The sequence below is a fragment of the Thermobia domestica genome, chromosome 15 (genome assembly GCF_964235325.1).
Source record: "Thermobia domestica chromosome 15, izTheDome1.hap1.1, whole genome shotgun sequence".
Classification (NCBI taxonomy): domain Eukaryota; kingdom Metazoa; phylum Arthropoda; class Insecta; order Zygentoma; family Lepismatidae; genus Thermobia; species Thermobia domestica.
This window is the reverse complement of record NC_137468.1, coordinates 75256420-75282564: the sequence shown is the minus strand read 5'-3', so window position 1 is coordinate 75282564 and position 26145 is coordinate 75256420. Positions and strand designations below refer to the sequence as shown.

The 26145-nt window shown below is 34.6% G+C and overlaps 1 protein-coding gene across 1 annotated transcript in view; it reads right to left on the bottom strand.

Moving 5' to 3' along the window:
- Positions 1-26145, bottom strand: part of LOC145671091 (NACHT and WD repeat domain-containing protein 2) — a 183050-nt gene that overhangs the window by 75882 nt on the left and 81023 nt on the right. The window contains exons 10-15 of the mRNA XM_081739848.1: positions 25328-25467; positions 21727-21937; positions 16805-17049; positions 15016-15162; positions 7992-8097; positions 6305-6477 (exon numbers count right to left, since the gene is read on the bottom strand). Of these exons, the coding sequence (XP_081595974.1) occupies positions 6305-6477; positions 7992-8097; positions 15016-15162; positions 16805-17049; positions 21727-21937; positions 25328-25467 (1022 nt within the window). The remainder of the gene's footprint in view (positions 1-6304; positions 6478-7991; positions 8098-15015; positions 15163-16804; positions 17050-21726; positions 21938-25327; positions 25468-26145) is intronic.

The following is a 26145-nucleotide window of genomic DNA, read 5'->3' as shown; positions in this document are numbered from 1 at the left end:
TTGGACTCACAAAAATTTGCTCACCACTGTGCTAGGATATAGGATATATATTTTCACTGAAATTTGTTAGTAATTATGAAAACACGAAATAAATTCTTCAATATCCTGCTATTTTGAAAACTCAAATATATATATATATATATATATATATATATATATATATATATATATATATATATAAGCAGTTTGTACATTGTCAGAGCCGTAGCTAAAGAGGGGGGCAAGAAGAGCGGTCGCACCGGGCGCTGATAGTAAGGGGCGATGAACAAGCAAGCAAGAAAGAAAAAGCGCTGGAAATGAGTAAATGACGAGTCATTCCAAAAACTTATTGGTGTCCTATTAAATCAATATGTTTATCAGTTTGCAAAAACATAGATTTTAAAAAAAATTTTTACTCGCTCCGCTTGCAATTCGAACGTTTCAATAAGAGTGATTGCAAGTTTTAACTTATTACTTAAAAAATGTATTGTATATGATTTTTTAATAACGATGTGATATACAAGGTAGGGTGTAATAATATCTTATAGTGTACGGAGGAGCGTTTTCAAAGTCGGAAACGGTCCAAGTTTGAAATACGTGTTCGGCATTGCGAGGGTGATTAATTTGCTTAGTTAATCAAAATTTTTTACTCAATCAGATTAACCACGATGGTGAGAACGAAGATATGAAAATGAGAGTAGCGAAGAGACATTCAAGTTGCTGTTTGCGCAGGAACATTAACCAGTTGAGAATGCTCGAAGAGTATTGCCAGAACTAACTTAGAACGAATTATTTTTTTCCGAAATTTATATGAAATTTAATAATTAATTATTTGTTTAAATTCGATAGATAATACACTTACATATTTGGAACCTGCGTATTAGGGGATCTATTGAATTAGCTATATAGAGCTGTCACATTTTTATCACCGTATATATACTGAAAATGCAGATATAACAGTGGCCATCGGTTATTATTTGGTACCAAAATGTTCACCATTCTCTTAGGTATTGATCAACACCAATATCATCTCACTATCACTTAAGATTCCCGAGATATGGCTACTTAAATCTACCGAAATCGGAACTTCTTCCAATATCTTGTAAACGGTAAGAGTGACGCAAAAAATGTCATCACTTCTTTCAGGTAGTTTTTGATGCTCTATGGAATGGACGACTCAAAATTGGAAAAAAAATATGCAGATATCAGACACACAGACATAGAGAATTCAGTAACCAACTATTTAAATTCGTTGAAAATGAAGGTAAACAAGGGGAATAATAACATTTTTGAAGTTGAAGCAGTTGTAGAATAGGAGCTTAAGGGTCATAACTAAACCCAGCGAATTTCGTCTTTTTCAAAGACGGATCACTATCAGTGATTTTTTTTTTCATTTCATTGACATACGTATGAAATGCTTCCAATTTGAAGGAATTTGTATGATTTCTCCATCAACTACTTGTATCCCCAGGATATTTCTTCTCTGCATACATATCTATCTAGTTGTGTATTGTATTAATTATGTGGATACATAACACTCTCTCTCTCTCTCTCTCTCTCTCTATATATATATATATATATATATATATATATATATATATATATATAAATATGTATGTGAGTTAGTGTATACCAGACTAGAAATAACTCCCTCGTGTGTATAGCATACGCGCCTTTGGGGTGGGAGGCCCAGGTTCGATTCTCAGCGGGAATTCATGTGTTCCGGATCCCACGTTAAGCTGTAGATCCACGTCTCATACAGCCTTGCTGCTGAACGGGACACTAAACTCAGATATCTAATCCAACCCAATAAAACGAGAATCAGATAGCCTATTATACTTATTTCAAAGTGAAATAGTGTTATGATTTCCATTGGTTATTCCTTGCAATTTGCAGTCACTTCGAATAAGCATACAGGTAATTTTATGAACTACAACTTGGGAAAATATGTGTATCTATTTTAACTAATTGGTTCATTATCCAATCATTTGTCTCTTTTTCTTATAAGCATTACTAAAATATTTATTTAAAACATAATGCAGGCAGAGAAACAAAGAAAAATTAGTAAACAGTACAATAAATAAAGCAATAAATAATAACTATTCTTGTATAATAACTGACTTTTTAAAGTCGGATTTAAAAAAAAACTCTCGGTAAAAGAAATGTTTTAAAAAATAACACGCCTTGAAAATGAAACAAAACAAAGAAAACCATAAAACAAATATATATTTACAATAATATTATGGAAAATTTCCTACTTTAAAATCAGACAAAATTAACATAAAACGCAAGAAGGAATAGACATAATAGCTTCAATGAATCTGTAAGTATTGCAGCAGGTAAGAAATATGACAATTATTTGAGCTGACTTTCATAATTCTCTTCGTTGGCTTTTGTCCCTCGTAACTTACGTTACTCATTACAAACGGATACACAAAAGTTTCTCAAAGAAGAGTTATTCCACGTGGAGTTGATGAGTTTGACATTAGACACTGGAATCGTATTGGCTAAAAAGGTCGAAGAATTTAGGGGTGTGGCTGTGAATCGAATAAAGAGCTTTGTTTATGTCTTTTGACGCCAACTAGAGACCCGATGACCACGTGAGCAGGTAGGGAGAACTAAACTTCCTTATACTTTCCTCCTGCTTTATTGTCAATCTTCAGTTTTCTTTAAAACTGGTATTCATAGACGGCACCTGTTGGTGAAAGTCATCTCCTTTTAGAAGAAAGAGCTACTACATGTGTTTGTCAAAATAATTTATTGGGGGGTAATCTTTGTGTATAAGCACTATGATCACTCGCTGAATGATCACCCTGTCCCTTACTCGTACCTTTATATTACTGGCAACCCTGAAACCAACTTAAAAGACGGTATCTTTTTGGTAATATATCTGGTTCCACAAGTAGGAAAGAATAAAAGCGGATGTCAATATGATTTATTGGGGGGTAGTTTTTGGCTGCTCATCTTGTACCCCCCGGTAATGCATGGGCAGCTTCAACTGTGGGCAGCACACCGGGACAGGGGGCAATTTGTTTTGGCTGAATTTTCAAAAAAAAATTCCGGTTTTTTCCCCGAATTTTCCAGATCAGGTGTGCGATACGGACATATGAGTGTTGCAAAGGCCTTGTTATACTGAAGAAAATGGTGTTTAAACAATGTCTCTAAGTCAAATAATAATGACGCAGTACATTTTTGAAGAATATATATGTATTTACATCAGGGATGCAAATAAGCACTCGCCCACTCACCCGGGGCGAGTGCTTGATCGGTGCTGGCGAGTATTTAATATCATACCGAATGTAAGTAAATGATTTCTATTGTGGGATGTGGGCTAGTAGGTATTTTCTTGGGCTGGTAAAATTTTGTTACTTATTTGCATCCCTGATTTACATTATATATGTATTTACATATTTGAAAAATGGGTCACCTTCAGACTTTCAAAAATTTCTCCAGACCTCAGTGTTCAAGATACAAGAATGAAATTTTGCATGCGTATTATGTACATAACAACGTATTTTTCCAAAAAAAGAAAATTAAGATCTCTACATGAACCCAGGCTCGTACAGAGAAGCGCAAAAATTTCGAAAGATTTTTTAAAAAAATCTTCGTTTTTTTTTCAATTTTTCCATTTCTGGTGTATAATACGGACAAGCAAATGATACCATTGGAAAGTATTCTCTATCCTGAAAAAAAAAACAAAAAAAACGAGGTGTGAACCATGATCTTACGATAAATAATAAGGAAGTAGTACGCTGTTTGAGTGAAAATCTAAAATTTACTTTAAAAAGTGGAAATCCTAAAAGGGTTAAGCATAAGATACTTCTATTTACATTTTATAAAATTAATTGAATGGAAGTACATTAAATATCACGTATTTCGCTCGGAAGTACATTAATATCACGTACTAAATATCGCGTACATACTCGTACTTATATCGCGAACTTGAACCTATACATTATGCATTTCTTAGAAAACTGTTAATTAATTCTTAAAACAATTTTGCATCTAATTTCAATATCTTTTTGTTATTGTATTGTGTTCATCTTAGTCGCATTATACTTGTGGACAGTGGCGTCATTTCAGATTTCGCTTGGGGGGGGGGAAAGCACCACCGACATAAGACTTTCACAGTTTGTACTAGTATGTTAGTAGACAATGTATTAAAGTATATGTATTGCTCAAACTCTTGGGGGGGGGCAATTGCCCCCTCCTGCTCTCCCTAAATGATGCTCCTGCTTGTGGAGCCTCTATATTTCATGACTTAGCGATGAAACAAGTATTACACTATGGAATATAATATAATAAAAACTCGGAATAAACTATCATTAAAATACGATTCATGAACAACATATCTTTTCTTAGTTGTAGTTCCAAATTTTCTTAGTAACAGTTTTAGAGATATTACAAAACGTGTCAAATAACTTTTTACAATAAGAATTACAAGAGTAATTTTAAATTTATTTTAGAGAGTTTTTTAATAAATACATCTTAATATATTTGAATATTTAATGTTTTTTTTAATTAAATTATGATATACTTACAGTTCAAAGATTAGTGCATAAGCAAGTTTAGAAGTCTGCTTTAATAAGTGAAATTAAAAATAATGTTTATCGTTCCAAAAATTTTATTTCGCAAAATCTCACACCATGCATCAAAGATCGAAGATGAAGTTTAAAGAAGATAGCAAAATGACAGTTGTTGTGAAAACAGGAACATTAATTAAAGATAGAAATTAAAAAGCCCTTAGATATTCAGTAGTGTACAAATGATTATGACTGTGCAAATAGTCTGTCTTGAAAGCATGAGCAATGCATTAATGCGTATAAATACGCATGAAGAGTAGAGTAAAAGTTAGGTGTTCATTCATGTTAGAAAGGTAAATATATCTTTTTGTAAATAAAAATGAGAAAAGTATAGACGTCTGAAAGAATGAAGAAAAATAGAAACTTTGATCCATTCTTCACAATCCGTCTTCTGATCCATTCACTCACCTCACGGCTTTTCGTATCATATCCCTAGGAACCAAACAAAATGTTATCAGTACTGTTATACATTGTGATTTTATAATGCAGAATGCATACAAGAATTAATAAATTTGTCTTACTTTCAATTAATTTGTCATAAATTCAAAACAGTACAGAATTTCGTTTTTCTTTTTTGAAAATGTATTTACGTAAGTTTTGTTACTTGTTGAAGTGTTTCCCATAAGCTATTTATACATTTTAAATATGTATGGTAATTCACGCATGAAACAAAACACATACCGTAGTATATACTTTTTTATTTCATACGTGAACCTACTATACATTACATCATATGTGTATGTAAACATGTATAAACAGTGTTACGATCAGATATTGAAATGTAGAATAAATAAGTTTGGAAATTTCATGATTTTAAAAACTTCATATGCATTCTGTAATATGTATTTTAGAATAATATTTTAATGTGATTTTCTCATTTAATTTCATATATTTTTTAAATACTTCAATAAATACCTGTTGTAAAAATAATTGTTTATAAGTATTAGTTCTTTTAAGCCTAAGAAACTTAAAATATAAGCTTTAATACACATTTTCAAGAAATTCTGGGAAAGAGAGTTTCTGAAGATCAAGTTTTAAAAAAATTAAACTGAAACATAATTTCTGTAGTTGTTTCAGGCAAGTCCTAATACGTAAAATTGTCTGTAGTACTTAAACCCTGATCATTTCTAGCCGGTAGTGGTAATAAAAGATCCTAAAGATAGACAAATTATCAAATACAAGTCTCCTGTTAAAATATAATCCCTAGAAGAAATTGTAGGGTAAATACCAAAAGAAGTGATTAGCCAGAAAATAGTATATTCACGGAATCTACATTTTTGATGTGGGGGGGGGAGAGAGTAACTAATCGTCTATACGAGTTGGGTAGATTGTATTCCACATTTTTTTGCAAGTGGTTGTGCCCAGTTTCTATATCTTGGAGGTATTTATAACTTTCGAAAGAAATAATCTATTACATAACTTCCAAATCTTGAGGGTATATTAGGTCATAATTGTTACATTGTTTGCAGTACATTAAAAAGCACTTTAGCCTATAGGGTATTCAGGAATTCTAGAACGCCTATTCAGGAAAAAATTCAAGAGACTTAGCTTTCGATAGCAGCAAATTGTCTGTCTGTATGAATAGGAATTGCAGTTGTCTTATACATTGAATGTCTTGCTATGTTCAACTTTTATTCCAGATATATAATTACTGTTTCATCATTGTTTAAACTATCAAAAAAAAATAATAACATTACAATTAAGCTTTCATCGTGTTATTACCAGAGTTATTTCTACATTACCTGGTTGCTTCTCTGTCCTCAATATTGTTGCAAGCATCTTCAAAGTCGCTAAGCACTGCCTGCAGAGGACAAGAGGACAGTTTTGCATGGAGCCATTGATAATTGAATAGAACTTTGTCGTACAAATCGTTGAATCGACGAGCTCTAACTAAATGGAAAGGAAGTTCTCCGAACTGTAATTAAAATTAGAAAATATATTAAATTTATCTTTTGTTTTAAAAAATGCTACATTTTCTTACATGTGATGTATACATTATTTTCAGCTTGAGTTTCAAGAGTTTTAAGTTGTTGATTGAGATGAAAATATTATACGATTCGTATATTCTGTCACTGTTAAGTTAGGACTTGTGGCAAGGCCTTGTGATTAAGATCTTTTGAAGGCGATCTAGTGTGGTGGGTAAGATCGTGTTCTGTGTGAGTCATCATGTACGATGATCTATGTACTGATTCAAGTATCAGTGTGGTTCGGAGCCCAAATATACATGCCTCCCGTGTCATGTTACACCAAGTTTAGGAGTAACATGAGAACGTAAGCAAAATTAACAATTTAAATGCTACACGTATAATATTCTGCAGATGTGTTGTATCATATTGCATTATCATTCCTATATGAAAGAAATCGTGTATTACATTGACACAATATATAACGTAATACTTATTTTTCGAGGAGAGGGCGGCGCAAATAGCCTCGCTACTGACGTCCTCATTACACTTTAATCAATCAATCAACATTTTTTTTAAATGATAATGCAAATGCAATAAAACATGTTGCATTTTCAAATAATTGTAGCATTTGAAAGGATTGATTTTGATTCTGTTACTTATATGATTAGCTTATGGTTTTTTGTAGGAAATATTTTGAGGTTTCATGATCCATAAGAGTATAGCAATTTGAAATAGTGTCTCTATTTAAAGCAGCAACATATAACAGTATGTAGTATATATAAGCTGATACATATGAGAAACAAGATCATTGAACATAAATAGTTTCTGATAGGAATTTACATAATTATAGCAGCGTCAATAATTTCCAAAAGGTTTCCCAATACAAAATAAAGGTATGATATTCTGTAATTTATATACACTAGTTGTTGCACCCGAGCATTCGGATAGGAAGAACGGAAATTCCCGCTCTGCCTAATTCCCGTTCTGCCTAATCTTTGGAGACAGGGAATTTTACGGAGGAGGGACTTTTAAAGGGAAATTCAGCACCGAAATGCTTGACTCCTAGCGTGTTTTTATGCAGATCGGAACTCATGTATATAATGGCTGTAATAATGAGGACGTAGACAAAATCCAAGGAAAATTCTGACGAGACGGACAAAATCCAAGACAGAATCGTAGAAGGATATATGGGATGTACCAGTGTACACACTTATGATTATTTTTTCCCTTCAATTCTCACATATTCTAAAAGGTTATCTGTATTTTTTAATTTACTGAAATAACTTTTTTCTCTCGTTTAAAATATTAAAAACCCAATAAAACGTAAACATGTTATAATAAAAGGGCAGATTGGCTTTAATTACTTTCACACACACCAATATCAAAAGTTCTGGGTACTCCTATTTACTATACATTTGAAATACATTCAGCATATTACTGTAAGACCATTAATTTTAATTGCAAAAAGTAACTGTGATGTTATTTGATTTTTAAAAAATAATCCTTATGAGATAGTACTTACCTTTCTCAAATTATATCTGGAGACTTTCCCATCCTTCGAGTAGAAAACTAATGGTTGCAGGGGAACTTTTCTGTCAGCAGCACCTTCTTTCTCTTTCAAGTTGAATCTGGAACATTATTATTATTATTATTATTATTATTATTATTATTATTATTATTATTATTATTATTATTATTATTATTATTATTATTATTTATTAAGAATCGTTTTACGCATACTGCTTACAACTATTAAAAAGAATCTTGAAGACTTATTAAGCTAAACTTGTAACATTTAAATTTTATTGAGCGTTATAAGATTTATTTTGTAGAGAGTTCATAAGACTAACTTCGTTTGTGAATGTTAATATGAGAAGTATGATCTATATTTCAAATAGTAAATTTTAAACAGTAAAACACTAAAATATTTTACATAACCGTCTGTAATACCTACTCATTAGTCCATTTATGAAGAAAAAATTATCAATGTTTAGTTCTTACATAACAATTTCGTACCATTCAGTTAAAATAATTAACTTTCAATGAATGTAAAATACACTACAAATTCCTTTAGCAGAATATCAAGCGTAAATTACGTATATAGAACAATAATACGAGCACAGTAACGAAACTAATAATGTTTTCGCTCTGATGGTCAATGCTATCTAAGGGGGCGCGGTGGCTCAATTGTAGAGCGTTCACCTCCGGTGCTTGGGGTACCTGATTCGATCCCAGCCCGCGCCGTGTGGAGTCTGTGGTGGACAAAATCCGTGCTCGTGGGTTTTCTCGGGGTTCTCCTGTTTCTTCCCACTTTCTTTATTCCACCACTTTCGTTCATTTCTCATTATGACCGTCTCCTTTAGCCTAACCGTCATAAACGTGGGACGTAAAACTTCATGGTTTCATTTCATTTTTTTCAATGCTATCTAGATATTTTCAATAACCATGTTTCTCGTACAATCATTTGAAAACGAAGCAGAAACTATTAAGTAATACAATCAAGCCTTTGAATGAAGTGTAAATTCATTATATTGAAGAAAATAATTAGTTTAATCTTTATATACAATAAACAATTCTTTCATTCTAACAGGAAGAAGAGAATCTAGAAAATAATGCAAACGTTTTGAAACACTAGAAAGTAAAACTATAAAAATAATCAAGGCAAGAAGAGGAGTACCCACGGTGAAAACGCTGAATAAGCTTAAAGACAAGTATTGGTCATCCATGTTGGAGATTCCCACCTCCGATTATAACAAATAATCCTATCATAATTACTATAGTCTGGCAGCCAGTCCATAAGATTTGCAGAGTACCTTGCATTTTGGGGTGACCAGTGTTTTTTGATGTTTTCTTATAGATTTTGATGTGCTGAATCCAAAACTGCTGGGTGCAACTCTGGCACCCTTGAACATTTCCCACAAAACTCACTAACGATTTCCTCTTCCCCTTTTTATTAAAAAATCGTTGACTTCGGGGAAATTATCTGTAACTTCTACAGTAGTTAACGTAGAATAAAAATTCAAACCTTGTTCTGCTTCTAATGAAACTATCTTTCCAACTATGTTAATCACTTGGGCTGCGATGAACAGGAAAGAGAAATAAAATGGGAAATTCTGGAAAATTCCCTCCCAAAGCATCTTTCAGCTCTTAATATCCAAGAGCCGTACCTCGAATCTCCATCCGGAAAGAAAATAGTTTTATATTTTCATGAACTTTCGACACTAGCAAACAATATTAGGAAGGATACCGCCCTGGCACCCTTGAACATTTCCCACAAAACTCACAATTTCCCATCATTTGTATTTTACCAAAAAATTATTGACTTCTAGGAAATTATCTGTAACTTCTACAGTAATAAACGTAGAATAACGGTTCAGACCTTGTTATGCTTCTATTGGAACAGTCTTTCCAACAGTGTAATCAAGTGGGACTGCAATGAACAGGAAACTAAAATAAAATGGGAAATTCTGGAAAATTCCCTCCTTCCAAAGCATCTTTCAGCTCTTAAAGTACAAAAGGGATTGGGTGTATCTCCTTCCGAAAGAAAATTTTTATATTTTCATGAACTTTCTACATTTGAAAATAACCATACACACGTGAACTGTAACCGTGCGATACACACTTCAATAATTAAAATTTAAAAGGAATTTACATTTATAGAATTTATAAGTAGCACAATATATGGTACAATTATCTTCCTCATATAATTTGGGCAGTAGGATATATTTAGTACTTGATTTGTTGTTTTTAAGTTCAGTTTACGATTTCTGGCTAAAAGTTCATGGATTTTAATGTTTAAATTTCCTTTTATTTTTCATCGTTATTAATACTAACGTTCCATCATGTATTAATTCAACCTTTTTATATATCTACAGGCAGCAGCTATCACATAGACAACAGTTTTTAGTGAACATGTAGGTGAGTTTACAACTGTCTAATGCCAAGTGAATAAACTTTTACTGTTTTATGTGTGTTAACCCGTTTCAAAGTAGTGTTTCATAGTGCACTTTTTAAAATCATGGCGGATGAAAAGAAGTGCATTTTCACGTCAGAAAACACAAGAGCGGCTTATAACTGGAGGACCAGCTAGAGTTCGATCAATTATGTTGGCATGTAGTCTTAGACGTGACGGACGGTTTATTTCTCTTGAGGAAAATGTGCCAGTATACTTTCATAAGGACTGCGTATCAACATATACTTCACAGTGGCATATCAAGAGAACCAAAGAGCAGTCAACTTCAATCTCCTCTGAACCACAGGTGAAACGGATTAGAAGAACAGACGCAAAACCTTTCAATTTTCGTACTGACTGTCTATTCTGTGGAGAGATCTGTTCCGATCCTGATCCAAAAAATCCAAATTGATGGCGCAGATATCACCTACTTGAAACGGTCGATCGTCCAGGGCAATCGACTATACAAGAAGCTATCCTCAAAATATGTGATGTTAGAAATGACGAAATTATCCGAAGCTGTTCGAGTGCTTGTAAATGGAGCTGTTGGAGATCTACATGCGGCAGACGCTCGTTACTACAAAGACTGTTACAATCAATTCTTGCACAGTAGGTCAGCTAAAATTTGTTCATTGAAACGCAGCATAAATAAAGGAAGTGACGGAGATGGAATCAACGCAGTCACGACAGCTTTAAAAGAGGACACCTCTCGTATTTGGAACTCCATCGAAGTTTACCATCTTTATCAACAGAACGGTGGATCTAGAACTGATCGTCTTGAAATTATAAGAGATGTTCAGGAAAGAATAGGTAAAGACCTTCTAGTATTGTCCTCTCCTGGTGAATCCAGCATTCTTGCCTTTAAAAATCAAACTGCTCTTGCCATGAATATTACCGAAGATGACGACGATGATGGAGAAACAATAAAAGAACTAAGTACAAAGATCATGAATGAAGTGAAAAAGCCTGATGATAGATTCAAAAGTTACGAAACTACCCTCTCTGAAGACAATATTAAAAATAATGTTAATGAAACTTTACTTTCCCTATTAGAGATGTTTGGAATTACTGAGCTACCTGCAATACTCATTGGAAACTACCTGCAATATCGTAACTGCAGCATTGACAAAGCAGCCAACTACTCTCCAGATTGCTCTTGCTATGCTTCTGAACAGCAAACGTCTCACTGACGAATTCTATAAGTTTGAATCACTTGTAGTTACAGTGAGACCCTAAGATTTAAAGCGTCAGCTGCAGCAGAAGCCAGCAAAGCACCAAATTTGCAGGGACTTAATCCCTCAACAGACGGATTTGTGCAAGCTGTTGGTGACAACTTCGACACGTCTATTTCATCTCAAAATAGCCTACGTCAAACTCACAGTATGGCTCTCCTGAAAACTCAAGTGGAGAAGTCAGGGGGTTGCAACAGTAACAAAATTTGTCGCATTACAAATGAAGAAATGAAGAAACGTGTGACTAGTAGAGTGCTTGTACACCGGTACACAGGGCCAAAAAAGCCACCAATGCCCCAACATTTCTCAGTAAAAGAAGTGCCAACTCTAGCATTGCTTGCATCTCAAGTTTATTCAGTGTACAGAGCACAGAGAATAGATTTCGAGTTTTTAAAGTCGATCATTAGGAGTCCTGAAGTCACTCCTGAATATGGTGGCTATAATACAAAAATCAACAGCCATTAAACAAGTGTTAAAAGGAGTTAACTTGAAAAAATTGGGGTATCAGGAAGATATAACCAGTGATATAGAACAAGAAGCAACTGACTTTGTAGCTGCGTCCTATGGTGTAGCAAGTGTGAAGTCTATGATAGAAGTTCGTATTAACGTTTGGAAGAAAAAAAAAACTGCATCTGGTCACACAAGAGCCCCACTACTTTGCTCTCTTCCACCGACGTCGGAAGCTTTTAAACTAAATGTAAAGCGCGCGCATCTACAAATGCTAATTTGGATGAGTACAGACAGGGCAGACCCACGAAATGTTGATCCAACTTGTTATGGATGGACACGTGATGAAACATCCAAATTGTTAAGGCCAGTTATACTTCCTCCAAATATTGAGCCAGCTCCTGCCGATGTACTTCACCTCATCATATGTTCCTGTTTGTCAGAAAAACCTTGTTCAACAAGAAGATGGAGTTGTGTAGGTAAACTACCTTGTACAATGTTCTGTAAATGCTTTGCTGGTAGATGCTACAACAAACTAAACACGTACTCACATAACGACGCTGACGAGAGTGAAGAAAGTGGTGAGGAATAATATTACAAATAAACATGACATACTTAAGTCATTATGTAAGTTTATCTTGAATAACCATTTTTTACAGATAAGTGTGGCTTTTAGAATACCACTAGAACATTCATTTCCTAAGTGTGCGAAACCTCTCGAATTACAGGTGCTACATTTTAATAAAAATCATAAAAGTCGAAGAAAGTTATAAGAATATTTTTTTTAAACGTACGATTTATTAATACACTTTACTGATGATAGAAAATTTTGGAACAATCTAAATACATTACATTCCTGCTTAATAAAAATGTCTCGAAATTGCAAATGTTGCCCTAAGGGCTGATATCGTCGGAAAGATTATTCGAACAGAAGCAGAAAGGATGAAACATTATTCTTTGTTAATTTGTATAGAAGTTCAAGGTACATTTCCCGCAATGAACTATTTTTAATATAAATTATGGGATATCATGAGTTTAATGGGAAATGGTCAAGCTGGCAACCTTTCTAATATTGTTTACTAGTGTAGAAAGTTCATGAAAATATAAAAAATATTTCTATCGGAAGGCGACACACCCCATCCCTTTTGTACTTTTAAGAGCTGAAAGATGCTTTGGAAGGAGGGAATTTTCCAGAATTTCCTATTTTATTTCCCTTTCCTGTTCGTCGCAGCCCAAGTGATTAACATAGTTGGAAAGACTATTCCAATAGAAGCATAAAAAGGTCTGAATCGTTATTCTACGTTTATTACTGTAGAAGTTACAGATAATTTCCCAGAAGTCAATATTTTTTTGGTAAAATACAAATGATGGGAAATTGTGAGTTTTGTGGGAAATGTTCAAGGGTGCCAGGGCGGTATCCTTCCTAATATTGTTTGCTAGTGTCGAAAGTTCATGAAAATATAAAACTATTTTCTTTTCGGATAGAGGTTCGAGGTACGGCTCTTGGATATTAAGAGCTGAAAGATGCTTTGGGAGGGAATTTTCCAGAATTTCCCATTTTATTTCCCTTTCCTGTTCGTCGCAGCCCAAGTGATTAACATAGTTGGAAAGACTGTTCCGATAGAAGCATAACAAGGTCTGAACCATTATTCTACGTTAATTACTGTAGAAGTTACAGATAATTTCCCCGAAGTCAACGATTTTTTAATAAAAAGGGGAAGGGGAAATCGTTAGTGAGTTTTGTGGGAAATGCTCAAGGGTGCCAGAGTTGCACCCAGCAGTTTTGGATTCAGCACATCAAAATCTATAAGAAAACATCAAAAAACCTTGGTCACCCCAAAATGCAAGGTTCTCTTGCTCTGCCACCAGACTACTATGATTCATTCCAGATAAGCTGATACAAGATCAAAACAAGTTTTCTGCCAGCCACGCTCACGCACGTGGTCTGATAAACTTGAAGTTTTGATGTTCCTTTTTCAATCATCAAGGCTCACATGGACAAAAGAATTATTTATAACTTTTCATGATAAATACTCCTGTATTGATCAAGTATAAAATTCTAGTTTATGCGTTTATTTGCTTCGGCTCTTCCGAGCTTAAGGTGTAAGCAAAAACACATTAGGAACAAATAATAAAGAAACTAAGTCTACCTGATGGATAACAACAAGAAATGATATAAAATGTAGTACGGTACTGTATACCTACGTTTGGGCCACCCTATAGTTCTATACATTTTAAAACATTTAATATAATTATCTGTATTAGTGAAATATAACACATCTTTAAGTGTAATATATTTTGTTAGTAGTCGGGATTGTGAAATTATGATGGAATTACAAGTAATGACAGGATTGGGAATTAAATGAGTAGCTACTGTATTCATACAATAATTTCATATTAATATGCAATCCAAGAGCAAATACAAATCGCATGGGAAAAGTTTCAGAGCGTAAACATGATAACGATGGAACTTGAAATAATACGAAAAGCAACTCATGTTTCGTTTGGCCCCCTTTTAAAGAAAATATTTTCTTTAAAATATTACATTAGAAAGAAAATTTAAAAAGAAAGAAAAGTAGAATTTCAACAGGATTTGATTTGATTTGATTCACAATTTTTTCCGACTTTTAAATGAAAGAATCATAAAAATTATCCTTAAAACGAATGAGTTCCTATTTCTAGAAATTCAATTTTAGAAATACAATTAAAATTAAACCTTGGAGTTTCTGTGTTTAAAGGAACAACAATACTGTATCTTAAAAATTTTCCTCCCTGTCAAGATTAGTGATTTGTTTTCCCTTTCTGCAATAGCAAAGAACCATTGAGGAGGAGAGTTTCTTTTGATTGCCTGTCAGGCTTATTTGAAATGGCATATACTATATAATCACATTATATCATACGTGAAGTGATCTTACCTATGCCTTTGAATTTCCGTAAACTTAAACGGCTTAGGGTTTCCTCCTCCCCAAATGCCAATGAAGTAATCCGCTATACTAGAGTGGAAGTACATAGCCATGTTCATGTTCTTAAAGTACCGTTCCCTTGCTGTGTCTCTGAACTGCCTGAAATGACACAAGAATTGAATACGGTTTACTAAATAGATTAAATAAATAAGAAGCAGCTTTTATGAAAATATACGTCCAAAACATTATGTATTACGCACTCGTAATACATATTATATACAACACGAAGTAATGCTAGTGATACTGGTAATATGGATATAGGCTAATGATACATTCTTTAAATTAGAGGTGAACTTTAGCTTTTGTTTTAAGTGAAACGTTAAACTAGATTAAGGTACGAAAATATGTACTAAAATATATAAGAGAAAATGTAAACATACATTAACACACTTATAATGAATATACATAAGTCGAATTATACGCTTCTCATGCATAAAAAGATTCATATAGAGTCTAGCAAGTTGCAACTGAATTCAATTATTAGGTCCATTTGTTTAACTGGAAAGTACAGCAAATTAATTCTCTGATTTCCAAGTGGGTTATTGGTGTCCCATTTTAGATCTGCTAGTTGGTGCACCATGTAAGTTGACGACACTCCAATCAATCATTTGATTTCGGCAATGTATGCTTTTGCGAGGAGCGAGATACTTTGGGAATTGCCCCATATAATTAGTACAGGGAAGAAACATATGCCTTGGTTACTGCTGCTGGAGATTCATGTGACATAGGTTTGAAGAGATTGATACACAGCACAAAATCATGATAAAAGCGTACAAAGATAGAATCAGATATGTATTTATTAACATTAATCGTTAAGCATTGAATCATTCAATAAAAAACAAGAAAGAAAAAAGATACAATACCATAGAAAGTGTCTTAAGAATTTGGAAGAGTATTAATTCACTAACTGTTTCATTTGATAATGTTTACACCCATTAATTCTGTTGCAATTCAATCTGAAAAGATAGGAGATTCTCGTAACAAGGTCATCTGATAATTTTTCATTTTTTCTTCTTATTTTGAGGATACAATTTCAATGTGTATGATTTTATTCGTCATTCTCTATTTGAAAACTTGTTTGCTTCCTTTTGGTAAGAAAAGGTACAAGGTGCATAAAGGAGGTCTATTAAAAATTACTTAGATTTTTTAAAAAAAATAATTAACCAGTTACAGTGAAATGACTGTTGAAGAGATCCCCAAGAACGGCACATTTTGTGTGCAAAATTAAAATTTCATATTAATTTTAACCGCCAGGTATGGCCAAGATTTTTTTTTTTTTTTTCGTTTGGGAAGAATTATTGACATACAGACTGGAAGTGCTACTATGTTGGTGAAGACATGTCTAGTACAATCGATAATGACCCTTCTGGATTCTCTCATGCCAAGTAATAACAATTGTGACGATTCACAACACACCTTGCTCTTAGAACGCTATCTCGGCTGATTAAATGATGTTCTCAAGTAACTCTTCCACTACAACCTCTGTACCAACTCAACATAATCTCTCCGTATTCAATTCGACGGTCACACCCTTCCGCCATGATTGTTTCAATGGACGAAACTTCTTTTGACAGTTTGAATTGTGTTGCTGCAGTTTCCTTTCTCTAGTTATTAAATATCGGCACGTAATATAATTTCGAGTCATAATTAAATGATAGCCAACCATATCCAAAAATTGAAAATTAACGAAAAACATAAGCACGGCTAATTTTATGTTGTAAGTTTTATTAAAATTACTTACCTGTGGTACCAGTTAAGAACACTAACACCATCTGCTTCTCTTTCTGACAGATAATTTGGAAGATCATTTCGAATTCGAGTCCACAGAAGAGGTGGAATTCTTCGTACTGGCGGAAGATGGTATTGATACACATCATCTAATACTCGGTCATCTAAAGATATTAGATCCTCCAACTCTGATTCTGACAGCCCACTCTTTGCAGCAGTAATGTATGCCAAAGCGTGAAAAACCAGAATACGCCCGTGCTTGAAAAAATGGAACAATTATCAGTACATAATCTAAGTGTCGATTACTTATTTATTTTAATTTGTGGCAGATTAATGTCTAAAACAGTAAGTTTTCCATAGTACATAAATAAAATAAATAAAATAGTAATTATCAGTGTTCTTTCTAGGGGTACGTAACGGATATGTAGTACGGTCATTTTTCTCATTTTAAAAAATGGAATATCTCTAGATATTTTAATATTTATAAAATGAATTTGTTCGATTTAAACCGAACTGAAGACTGGAACAACAGTATACTACACACATTTAAAAGATGAATAGTTTTCAAAACCTAATAATTTCCTAATCAATTTCAAAGAGAAAAGGAGGTTCTCAATTCAGTCTGTTCATATATGAGGAGCATATTTTTAAAAGGGAACATTTCTACAATTGCTGATTTTATAGTAGAAGAAAATGTTTGAAATCAAAGCGCTTTTGAAATTGTATGCCATTTTGAAAATTTGAAAAAAAAACTAACGCAAATACGACAATCTCTTTGTTATGTTCCCTTTTGAATGAAAAAGAATACTGAAGTGAACGAACAAGACCATAAAATGACTATATATATAAAGTAGAAAGACTAACTTTACATATATAGTCATGTTCTTTTTTGAAAACAAGCTCTCCATGAACATCGAAATGCTTATAGGCAACCATACATTGTTCAGCGTGATTTTGGTTGCATAAGAACACAGGGGCTGTAATGCTAAGTTTCATTACACTTTCATAGTACATTATACGGGTGCGGCACGTAAAACCGGCCCGTCGTAATATTCTGGTATATTGTGTTTTTGGCAACACTTAAATAATCTACCTTCCTACCAAGAGATGGCGTGTCGAGGTCGGGTCGACTTACGTGACCTGCAGCAGTCACGTGCAGCCGCAGCCAGTGAAACTTGTCGAAACCAGTTGAGAAAAAGGCTCGTTGTGTTAAGCCGGGTGAGTGTCAGTGTGTGCCGTATTCGATACCCGAGCGTGTTGCCATTGTTGAAGGGTTCATTCTCACTGGATCTTTTGTGAAAACAAAGAATTTGTTTCGGGAGAAATTTCCAGGACGTTCTGTGCCAGCAAAAAGCACCATTCAGGAATTGATTGAAAAATGGCGGCGTACAGGATCGGTTCAAAATGCTCCCAGGAACAGACGACCATCTGTCTGCACACCTGAATTAAAGATGCAGGTGGAGGAGATAATGACAAGAAGTCCTCGAAAGTCAACCAGGAAATTGAGTCTACAGGTTCATGCGAGTGAGAGAAGTTGCAGACGTCTTTTAAGGGGACTGAAGTTAAAACCGTACCGGATAAGTGTTGTGCAAGAACTGAAGGAGCCTGACCTGCAGAAGAGGGTGCATTTCTGTTCATAGCTGTTGAGCAATGTTGCCAGTGGTTTCTTGGATCCACTAATACTCATCATGAGTGACGAGGCGTGGTTCCACCTGTCTGGGTACGTAAATTCCCAAAACAGCCGGTATTGGTCGACAGAAAATCCACACGTAATCCACCAGGTACCCTTGCATGATGAGAAGATTGGTGTTTGGTGTGCCATTTCCGCCACACGCGTTATTGGGTCCATATTCTTTGAGACGACAGTGAACAGTGACGTGTATATGGGAATCCTGGAGGAGTTTTATACACACTTGACCGAAGAGGAGCGTCAGTTATGTTACTTTCAGCAGGACGGTGCAACATGCCACACATCAGCTGCATCATTGTCCCTTGTGCATGAGATGTTTACACCAGAGAGGACAATCAGCAAAGGCTTGTGGCCTCCTCGGTCACCAGACTTGTCCACGTGTGACTTTTACTTATGGGGACTGTTAAAGGGAAGAGTATACGAAACAAATCCACACACAATTGAAGAACTCAAGACCAGGATCCAGGATGTCACCAATAGCATTACAACACAAGAACTGACAAGGGTATATATGAATCTCCTCAATCGTGCTCACATGTGTGTTGAAGTGGGCGGAGGACACTTTCAGCACCTGCTGTGAAGGCTACTGTGAAGGTGAGTAGTCATATTCAATACATTACATTTCATTTATGTGTTGTAGTTAATCATATTCAATACATTACATTTCATTTTATGTGTTCACTTTACGGGCCGGTTTTACGTGCCGCACCCTGTACTACCTGTATTATTTGTAACATTGTAAATAAGTGGGTTACATATGTGAAGTCAGTTTTGAAAAAAATATATTAGATTTGCTGTACATAAATGTTGGAATCTTGTAGAAATTATTTGCCCTCTCATCCGTCTGCCGACAGGTATCAGAGCAAAAACGGTAAGAGATATCAAGATGCTGTTTTCTACAATCGATTATCATCCCAAGAATAGATTTCATCTCATCCAGTTACTCTCTATTCAAACCATAAGTGGTTCAAATTAGTAATTTCCGGTTTCAATATATATATATATATATATATATATATATATATATATATATATATATATATATATATATATATATATATATATATATATATATATATATATATATATATATATATATATATCACCATAGAACGAAAATGGTAACAGATAGCGAAAAACTTTTTTTCAGCGTCTCAAGGTAACCTTCTATCATTATCCTGAACACTCTGCCAAAAATCGGAAGTGGTTCAAATTTGATGTTACTTCCAGTTTCAATATTGATTTCCACACAGTAAAAATGGTGAGAAATATCGAGATGTGGTTTTTTGCAATCGATTCATTGTTCAAAAATAGGTTCCATCTTTTTCATTAATCTTCTACTCAAACCGGAAGTGGTTCAAATTAGCCATTCCAGGTTTCTACATTTAATGCCATAGAACAAAATAGTATGATGTATTGAGACGTGGTTTTCTGCAAACGATTCAGACTCCCAAGAGAACTACCGTAACAATCCGCAACACTAACAAAATCTGAAGTGTTGAAATTTCCTACTACTTCCGGTTTCAGTACTGATTTTCGTAGGGGAAAACCTATAACAGATATTGTGATGCAGTTTCTTGTAATCGATTCAGCTTCCCAAGAGTAGGTTTTATCTTCCCCGTTAATCAACTATTCAATCCGCAATTGGTTCAAATTAACGATTTCCTGTTTAAACCTTTATTGCCATAGAACAAAAATTGTATAATAGATAGCGAGTAAAGGCTTTTTTATATGGATTCAGCGTCCGAGCAACAGGCTTTCTCTTTGATCTTATTAATCTATTGCAACTAGTAATTATAGATATATTTCTTCAAGTTTGAGCATTGAATTCCTATAGTTTGGAGGTCTACCGTACAGTGACGTAACTAGGGGAGGTCAAACGGGGCTTGTGCCCCGGGCGCCGTATTAGGAGGGTACAAAATTGGGCAAATATTTGAGGTGAGTTCTTGCTTCGGGCGACAACTAGCGTATTTGCATTGCTGCTACCGTAGTTTCACACTGTGAAACGAAAATCACTTGTTCTATTTATTTAGGTTTTAACCCTTGCCTTTGCAGCCGCTGAAATGAAAGAGCGGAAGTTTGTGGTTTTCGTGAGTCACTACATGGAAATAAAGTTCACTTTGATCACAATTGCAACTATCTTCTAACGAATTTCTCACATGAATCTTATAGTAACTTTATCCAGGTCGTCTCTGCTGTGTGGACAAAATTTTCACTGATGTTCATCAGGATAATAGGACCGTCTCCGCAGACGTAATAAGTAAGGGGCCAGGACCCCTATAACACTGTTGTTCTCCTAGAACTTCGTTGGAAGGCAGTCTGAAACTGTGTCGTTGAAATGTTCTTTCAGCTCTCAGAAGCGAGCCCCACCGAGAAAAATATCCTACTTACGCCAATGATCACACCCTCATAGGGTTTAATCTCAGCAAATATGTGTACTCATGGCTGTACCGATGTCGCCACTATGCGATTAATACCCAAAGCAAGAAACGATCTGGAGATGACAAGGGTTTGTTCAAAGTCACGGAAGTTGCAATAATAACATTTTTGGTGAGTACCGCCACCTTTTCTTTCCAGTGACGGCCCTAGGCCCCACAGTTTTCAGGGTGGCAAAAGTAATTTAAGCTATTATTTATATATTTTTGACACTTTATAGCAAACTTATGACATACTTATAGTTTGGGGTCTGGCAGGCCCCCCAGTTTTTACCTGCTAGATCCGCCACTGTTTCTTTTAAAAATAATAATAATAGCAAAACACTGATAATTACCATATTCACGTGGTTCGTGCTACTCTCAAAATGCAACTGGTTTAAAAGTTAATATGAAAATCAATAAAAGGAGAACTTTTAAGATTGTCCCCTTTGCATACTTTTCTTAAAGAGGCGCAGAAAGCAGTTATCTAAACAAGGCTGTTATATAAAATGTAATCTCTAAACATCAAATAAATACTCATAGTGTATTTTATAGTGTCTCCAAATGTTTTCCATAATTTTCAAACTAGAAGCCTTAATTTCAACACAGAGGAAAAATAAGCATTTAAGTTAGACCCTATTTCTTGTACTTAATTAGGTAAGTTAGTGTTTGTCTACTATCGCAACTGTCGGTTCAATCCAAATATGACACCAAACCTTGAATTTTCATTAGAAAGAAGAACTCAAATCTAACTTACATCAGTTAATTCTTTTCCAAATCTTTAGTAATTTAGAATACATTTGACATACACTTACACATCTAAAGAAATACCTGTTTTTCGATTCTTTCAAATAACATCATAATAGAATCCATTACGGTGGACGCAAGCTGAGTATCTTTAGGTTTTGTATAACTGCGCCATCTGCACACTTCTGCAAACACCAATTTCACGAATATTGGTAGAGAACAACTTGATATTGCATTGGCTACTAATCTCCACTGATAGTTGGTGAGATCCCGATGTGCCGTTTTCATCCACATTCTACAAAGACAAAAGATAATGTAATTTTTGAAGTTTAGAGAGAAGTAAATTATTGACAAAAACACATAATTTGGAAAGGGGACAAATAACAATAAATTCTGTAAGACAATAAACAAGGATCACGCACTAGAAGTTTCAATTTCGTAAGGTAGATGTCATTGCTGTACGATGTAAGCTGCGATCTAATGGCTAGATGTGTAACTTTCACAACTATTGTTTGAATAGGAGCTAAAAATCACCATTATTCATAAAGATGTTAACGGATTGGCTTTATTAACGAACTCGGCCAAGATAATTGATCTACCCATCTATTGCGAATAAAGAAATTTAAAATTCCTTTCCATTCAAGAGTTATTTTAATGAGTAACTGACGGACGGACAGGTCCTACTTCCTTGATTCTAACAACAGTTATGTTCAAGAACCAGCAATACCATGTAGAGAGTTTAAAGCTCTACTATTTTTCTTCAGATTTAGGCACAACAATAAAATAAACTGTTTTCTATCTATATATATATATAAAAAAATGATTGTGACTTCATATCTCTTAAACTACCCGACCGACCTTGATTAAATTTTCAACATAGATGAGGTTCGGGCCTGGCATTTTTTTTATCATTTCACTTTGACGGTACAACTTAGGGGAGGGGAATATATATATATATATATATATATATATATATATATATATATATATATATATATATATATATATATATATATATATATATATATATATATATATATATATATGACCGAATTTTGGGGGTGCACCGGTGCACGTTTACCCGCATCGTTGTAAATATACAGTACAGTAGAGCGTCGATTATCCGAACGTCGGTCAACCGAACGACCGCTTAACCGAACTGTGTACTCGCTCGCACCTGTTACTCTCCCACCCTACCGTCCATCATCCCCCTCACTCCCAAACCAAGTTTCCCACAGTAGTCGCCGCACTGAGCCACCGCTGGCGGAACATTGCTTCTAATGGGGCCTTCATAAGGCGCTGCTGACCGGCCAAACCGCCAGTCGCTGTGTTTCAACAATCAGCACACTTCTGTCGGTTTGGCACTGGCTGTAGAGGTAGCGGCAGTATCAAAGCTGTTCACAGCAACAGCTGCGCCAGCTCCGTGCATGGCAAATAAACATGTACAGTTCGATTATCCGAACAAACCAGTTTTCCGAACACTCATGTCCCCCAATTACTTCGGATAATCGACGCTCTACTCTATCTAAAATGAGAAGCTAGCTGTGAAAATAGCAACACTTTTCGAAACTTTCTGCCATTATTTTTCCGTTTGTGGCTTGAGAGAAAGCAGAGCTTTGCAAAAGCAATAGTTTAAGTCAATATTCTTAACGTTGAAGAAAAAGGATTTACAAATCAAAACAATATAACATTTCTCAAATAGGGGAAAGAAAACAGAAGCCAGGAGGAGAGAAGAACATTTTTTCTGCATATCATTTGCAACCTTCTTTAAAATACAACCCCCCCCCCTCGTTCTATGTATGAGCGTTGTCATTGATAAACAATATCGTCGCATGTCACTTTGAAGAGTTGTTGGTGCACCACCCTCAGAAAATCCTGGATCCGACCCTTATAAAACCTAATAACTCTTGAACCACGGAAACGATCTCGATCAAATTTTCAATATAGATGAGGTTCGAATCTCAAATGTTTTTATCATTTCATTTTGACGGTGCAACTTAAAGGAGAGGATATTTAAAAATGATGGAAAATGACCGATATTAGTGTCGAATCCATAGTTTTCGGGGTCGTTCAGACGAACAGTGGCACTTAAGGTACTGTTTAAATCCAAATTCACCCTTTTATATGTAAAATGAAACGTAGCTATTCGTGCGAAGAACGGGTATTCTGCTAGTCATATATAAGAGAAACATACGTATGGCACCCAACAGATGATCACATAATAACTATTATAGGATCACGCAAGTGAGACTTATAAGATTGTAATATTAGTAACACATCTGTTAATCCACACGATACTTCTTTAATGAAAACGAATTTTTGAGAGCTCCTTCGTGGCTAAGCGGTTAGCATGCGCGCCTTTGGCGCGGGAGACCCGGGTTCGATACCCGGCGGGAGCTCATGTGGTTCGGATTCCACGTTAATCAGTAGGTCCAAGTCTCATATAGCCTCGCTGCTGAAAGGGACGCTAAACTCAAAAACCAACCAACGAATTTTTGGATTCTGATTTTTCCATTAGATAGCTAGAGCGATTATCTTAGCCGATTTTGTTAATGGAGTCAACTCGTTCTTTATGAGTAAGTGTGATTTTAGCGTTGACTATAAGTATCCCACTTTCTACTATTGAAACAAAGGTATATAATTCTAGAATGCTCCCGCCGTTACATGGAATCAACATCATCCAGCAGTTGACATCTACTGGACAAACTTTAAATTTCACGCAATTCTCTTTACCTTTTTTTTTCTTTCTTGGCAGACTTCATTTCTTTTTTGACCTGTAGAAGATGGAGTTTTGATTTATCAATTTCTAACAAAGAAAAAGGATACTGTCTTCGAAACAAAACTATCTAATGATATAATAACATATTCTCGTTTATTTTCTTGTTATGCACTATTGTATATAACAAACAGTCATATGGACTTAATCCTTTGCGACCTTCGTATATTTCCCGAGTTTGCTGTACAATACAAAACAACATACTAAATAAAAAGTGTTTATTATATATTTTCGTTCCCTATCTAAATGAATTTTCCATTAATATATTTATTAGTAGGATTTATTTTTCAGTTAAATCATATTACATTAACGTCATCTTTTAAAACAAGGGTGACAATAATGGTTTAATTAACGTCCACCAGATACAGCAGCAAAAAAAAAAAAAAAAAAAAAAAAAGCAAGTAACGCTCAACAGACGAAATCAGTTAAAAAAACACACACATCGAATATGACTCGGCATCCCACTGGAATGAACAAGATTAAATGTTGAGTCCTACTCCAAAAAGGAAAAAAAAATATTTGATTAATGAAATCCCCGATTATTGCAATTGTAATTGAAAGTTGTGATGCCTCTGAATGCTGCAAGAAGAAAATGTTTTATTTGTTCTATTTCCACATTATCTATTAAATAGACCTATTGTGTTGAAGAATTACCACAAGGCTGAGGTAAATACCAATAATAATTACATTATATTTATTCAGATATTTTAATAAGAAGCAAAAGACTTTCGCAGATATTTTAGGTAGATCTTCACATATTTTGGTTTTCTAATCTGGCAATGGTGCCTTAAAATTGCAGCTGTCATAGTAAAAAAAGCTTTGAGTAGCCTAAAAAAATAAGGCGTAATAAGATAAGATAGCTTTTGTTTTTGGTCCTAAATTTTGCAAAGATTTCTAATATATACTTACTTCATAACTTGCATTGCCAGTTCTTCGCCGAGCTCTCTAACCTCTATGAACTGTTCATCCACATCAATCATTCTTCGTAAAAGATGATAATCACGTGATACCTCAGCATTGTCAGCCTCAGCAGCACACGACACTATCAACTGAAAATACGAAATGGACATGTGAAAAAAAAGAATCTAACTTCAATTTTAATACACACCATATTTATTTTTAGAAGATACATTTTCCCCTCCAATCGAGTAATGGTTCAAACAGCGCTACAAAATCAGGATGCAAGCTTACAATAGTTCGTCGTAAAAATGGTAATTGTACGGTTAAAGTGAGTGAGTGCATGGAAAGAGGACTACATTAGATATTAATTTTCGGTGGCGGACTACTTCTCCGCACTGTAAACCAGCTGTATGTTATCTTCACAAGTGTAGGGTTACTAGTTTGAAACCATTACAAGTGCTACACGATGGTTAAAATAAGTGAGAGCATATGAATGATTACTGTATTAGGTATTCTTTTCCGACGATAGAGTATTTCTGAGCAGTGTACAAAACTTGTATTTTATGATTACAAGTGTAGCGTTACTACTGTGAAACTATTCCAAGTGCTATAGGAACACGTATCACTGTAAATGCAACATACAAACACTAACCTAAAGTAACCTACTCTACTAGGCTAACTTAACCAACCTTACTAATCTACCCTTCCTCTTCCCTTGAGCATGATATGGAAAAATAATATTTACTATTTATACATATCAGTGTTTTATTTAAGCGAAATTGCATCGCCGTTTGCTACATAAAATCATAAAAATGCGACACAAACGA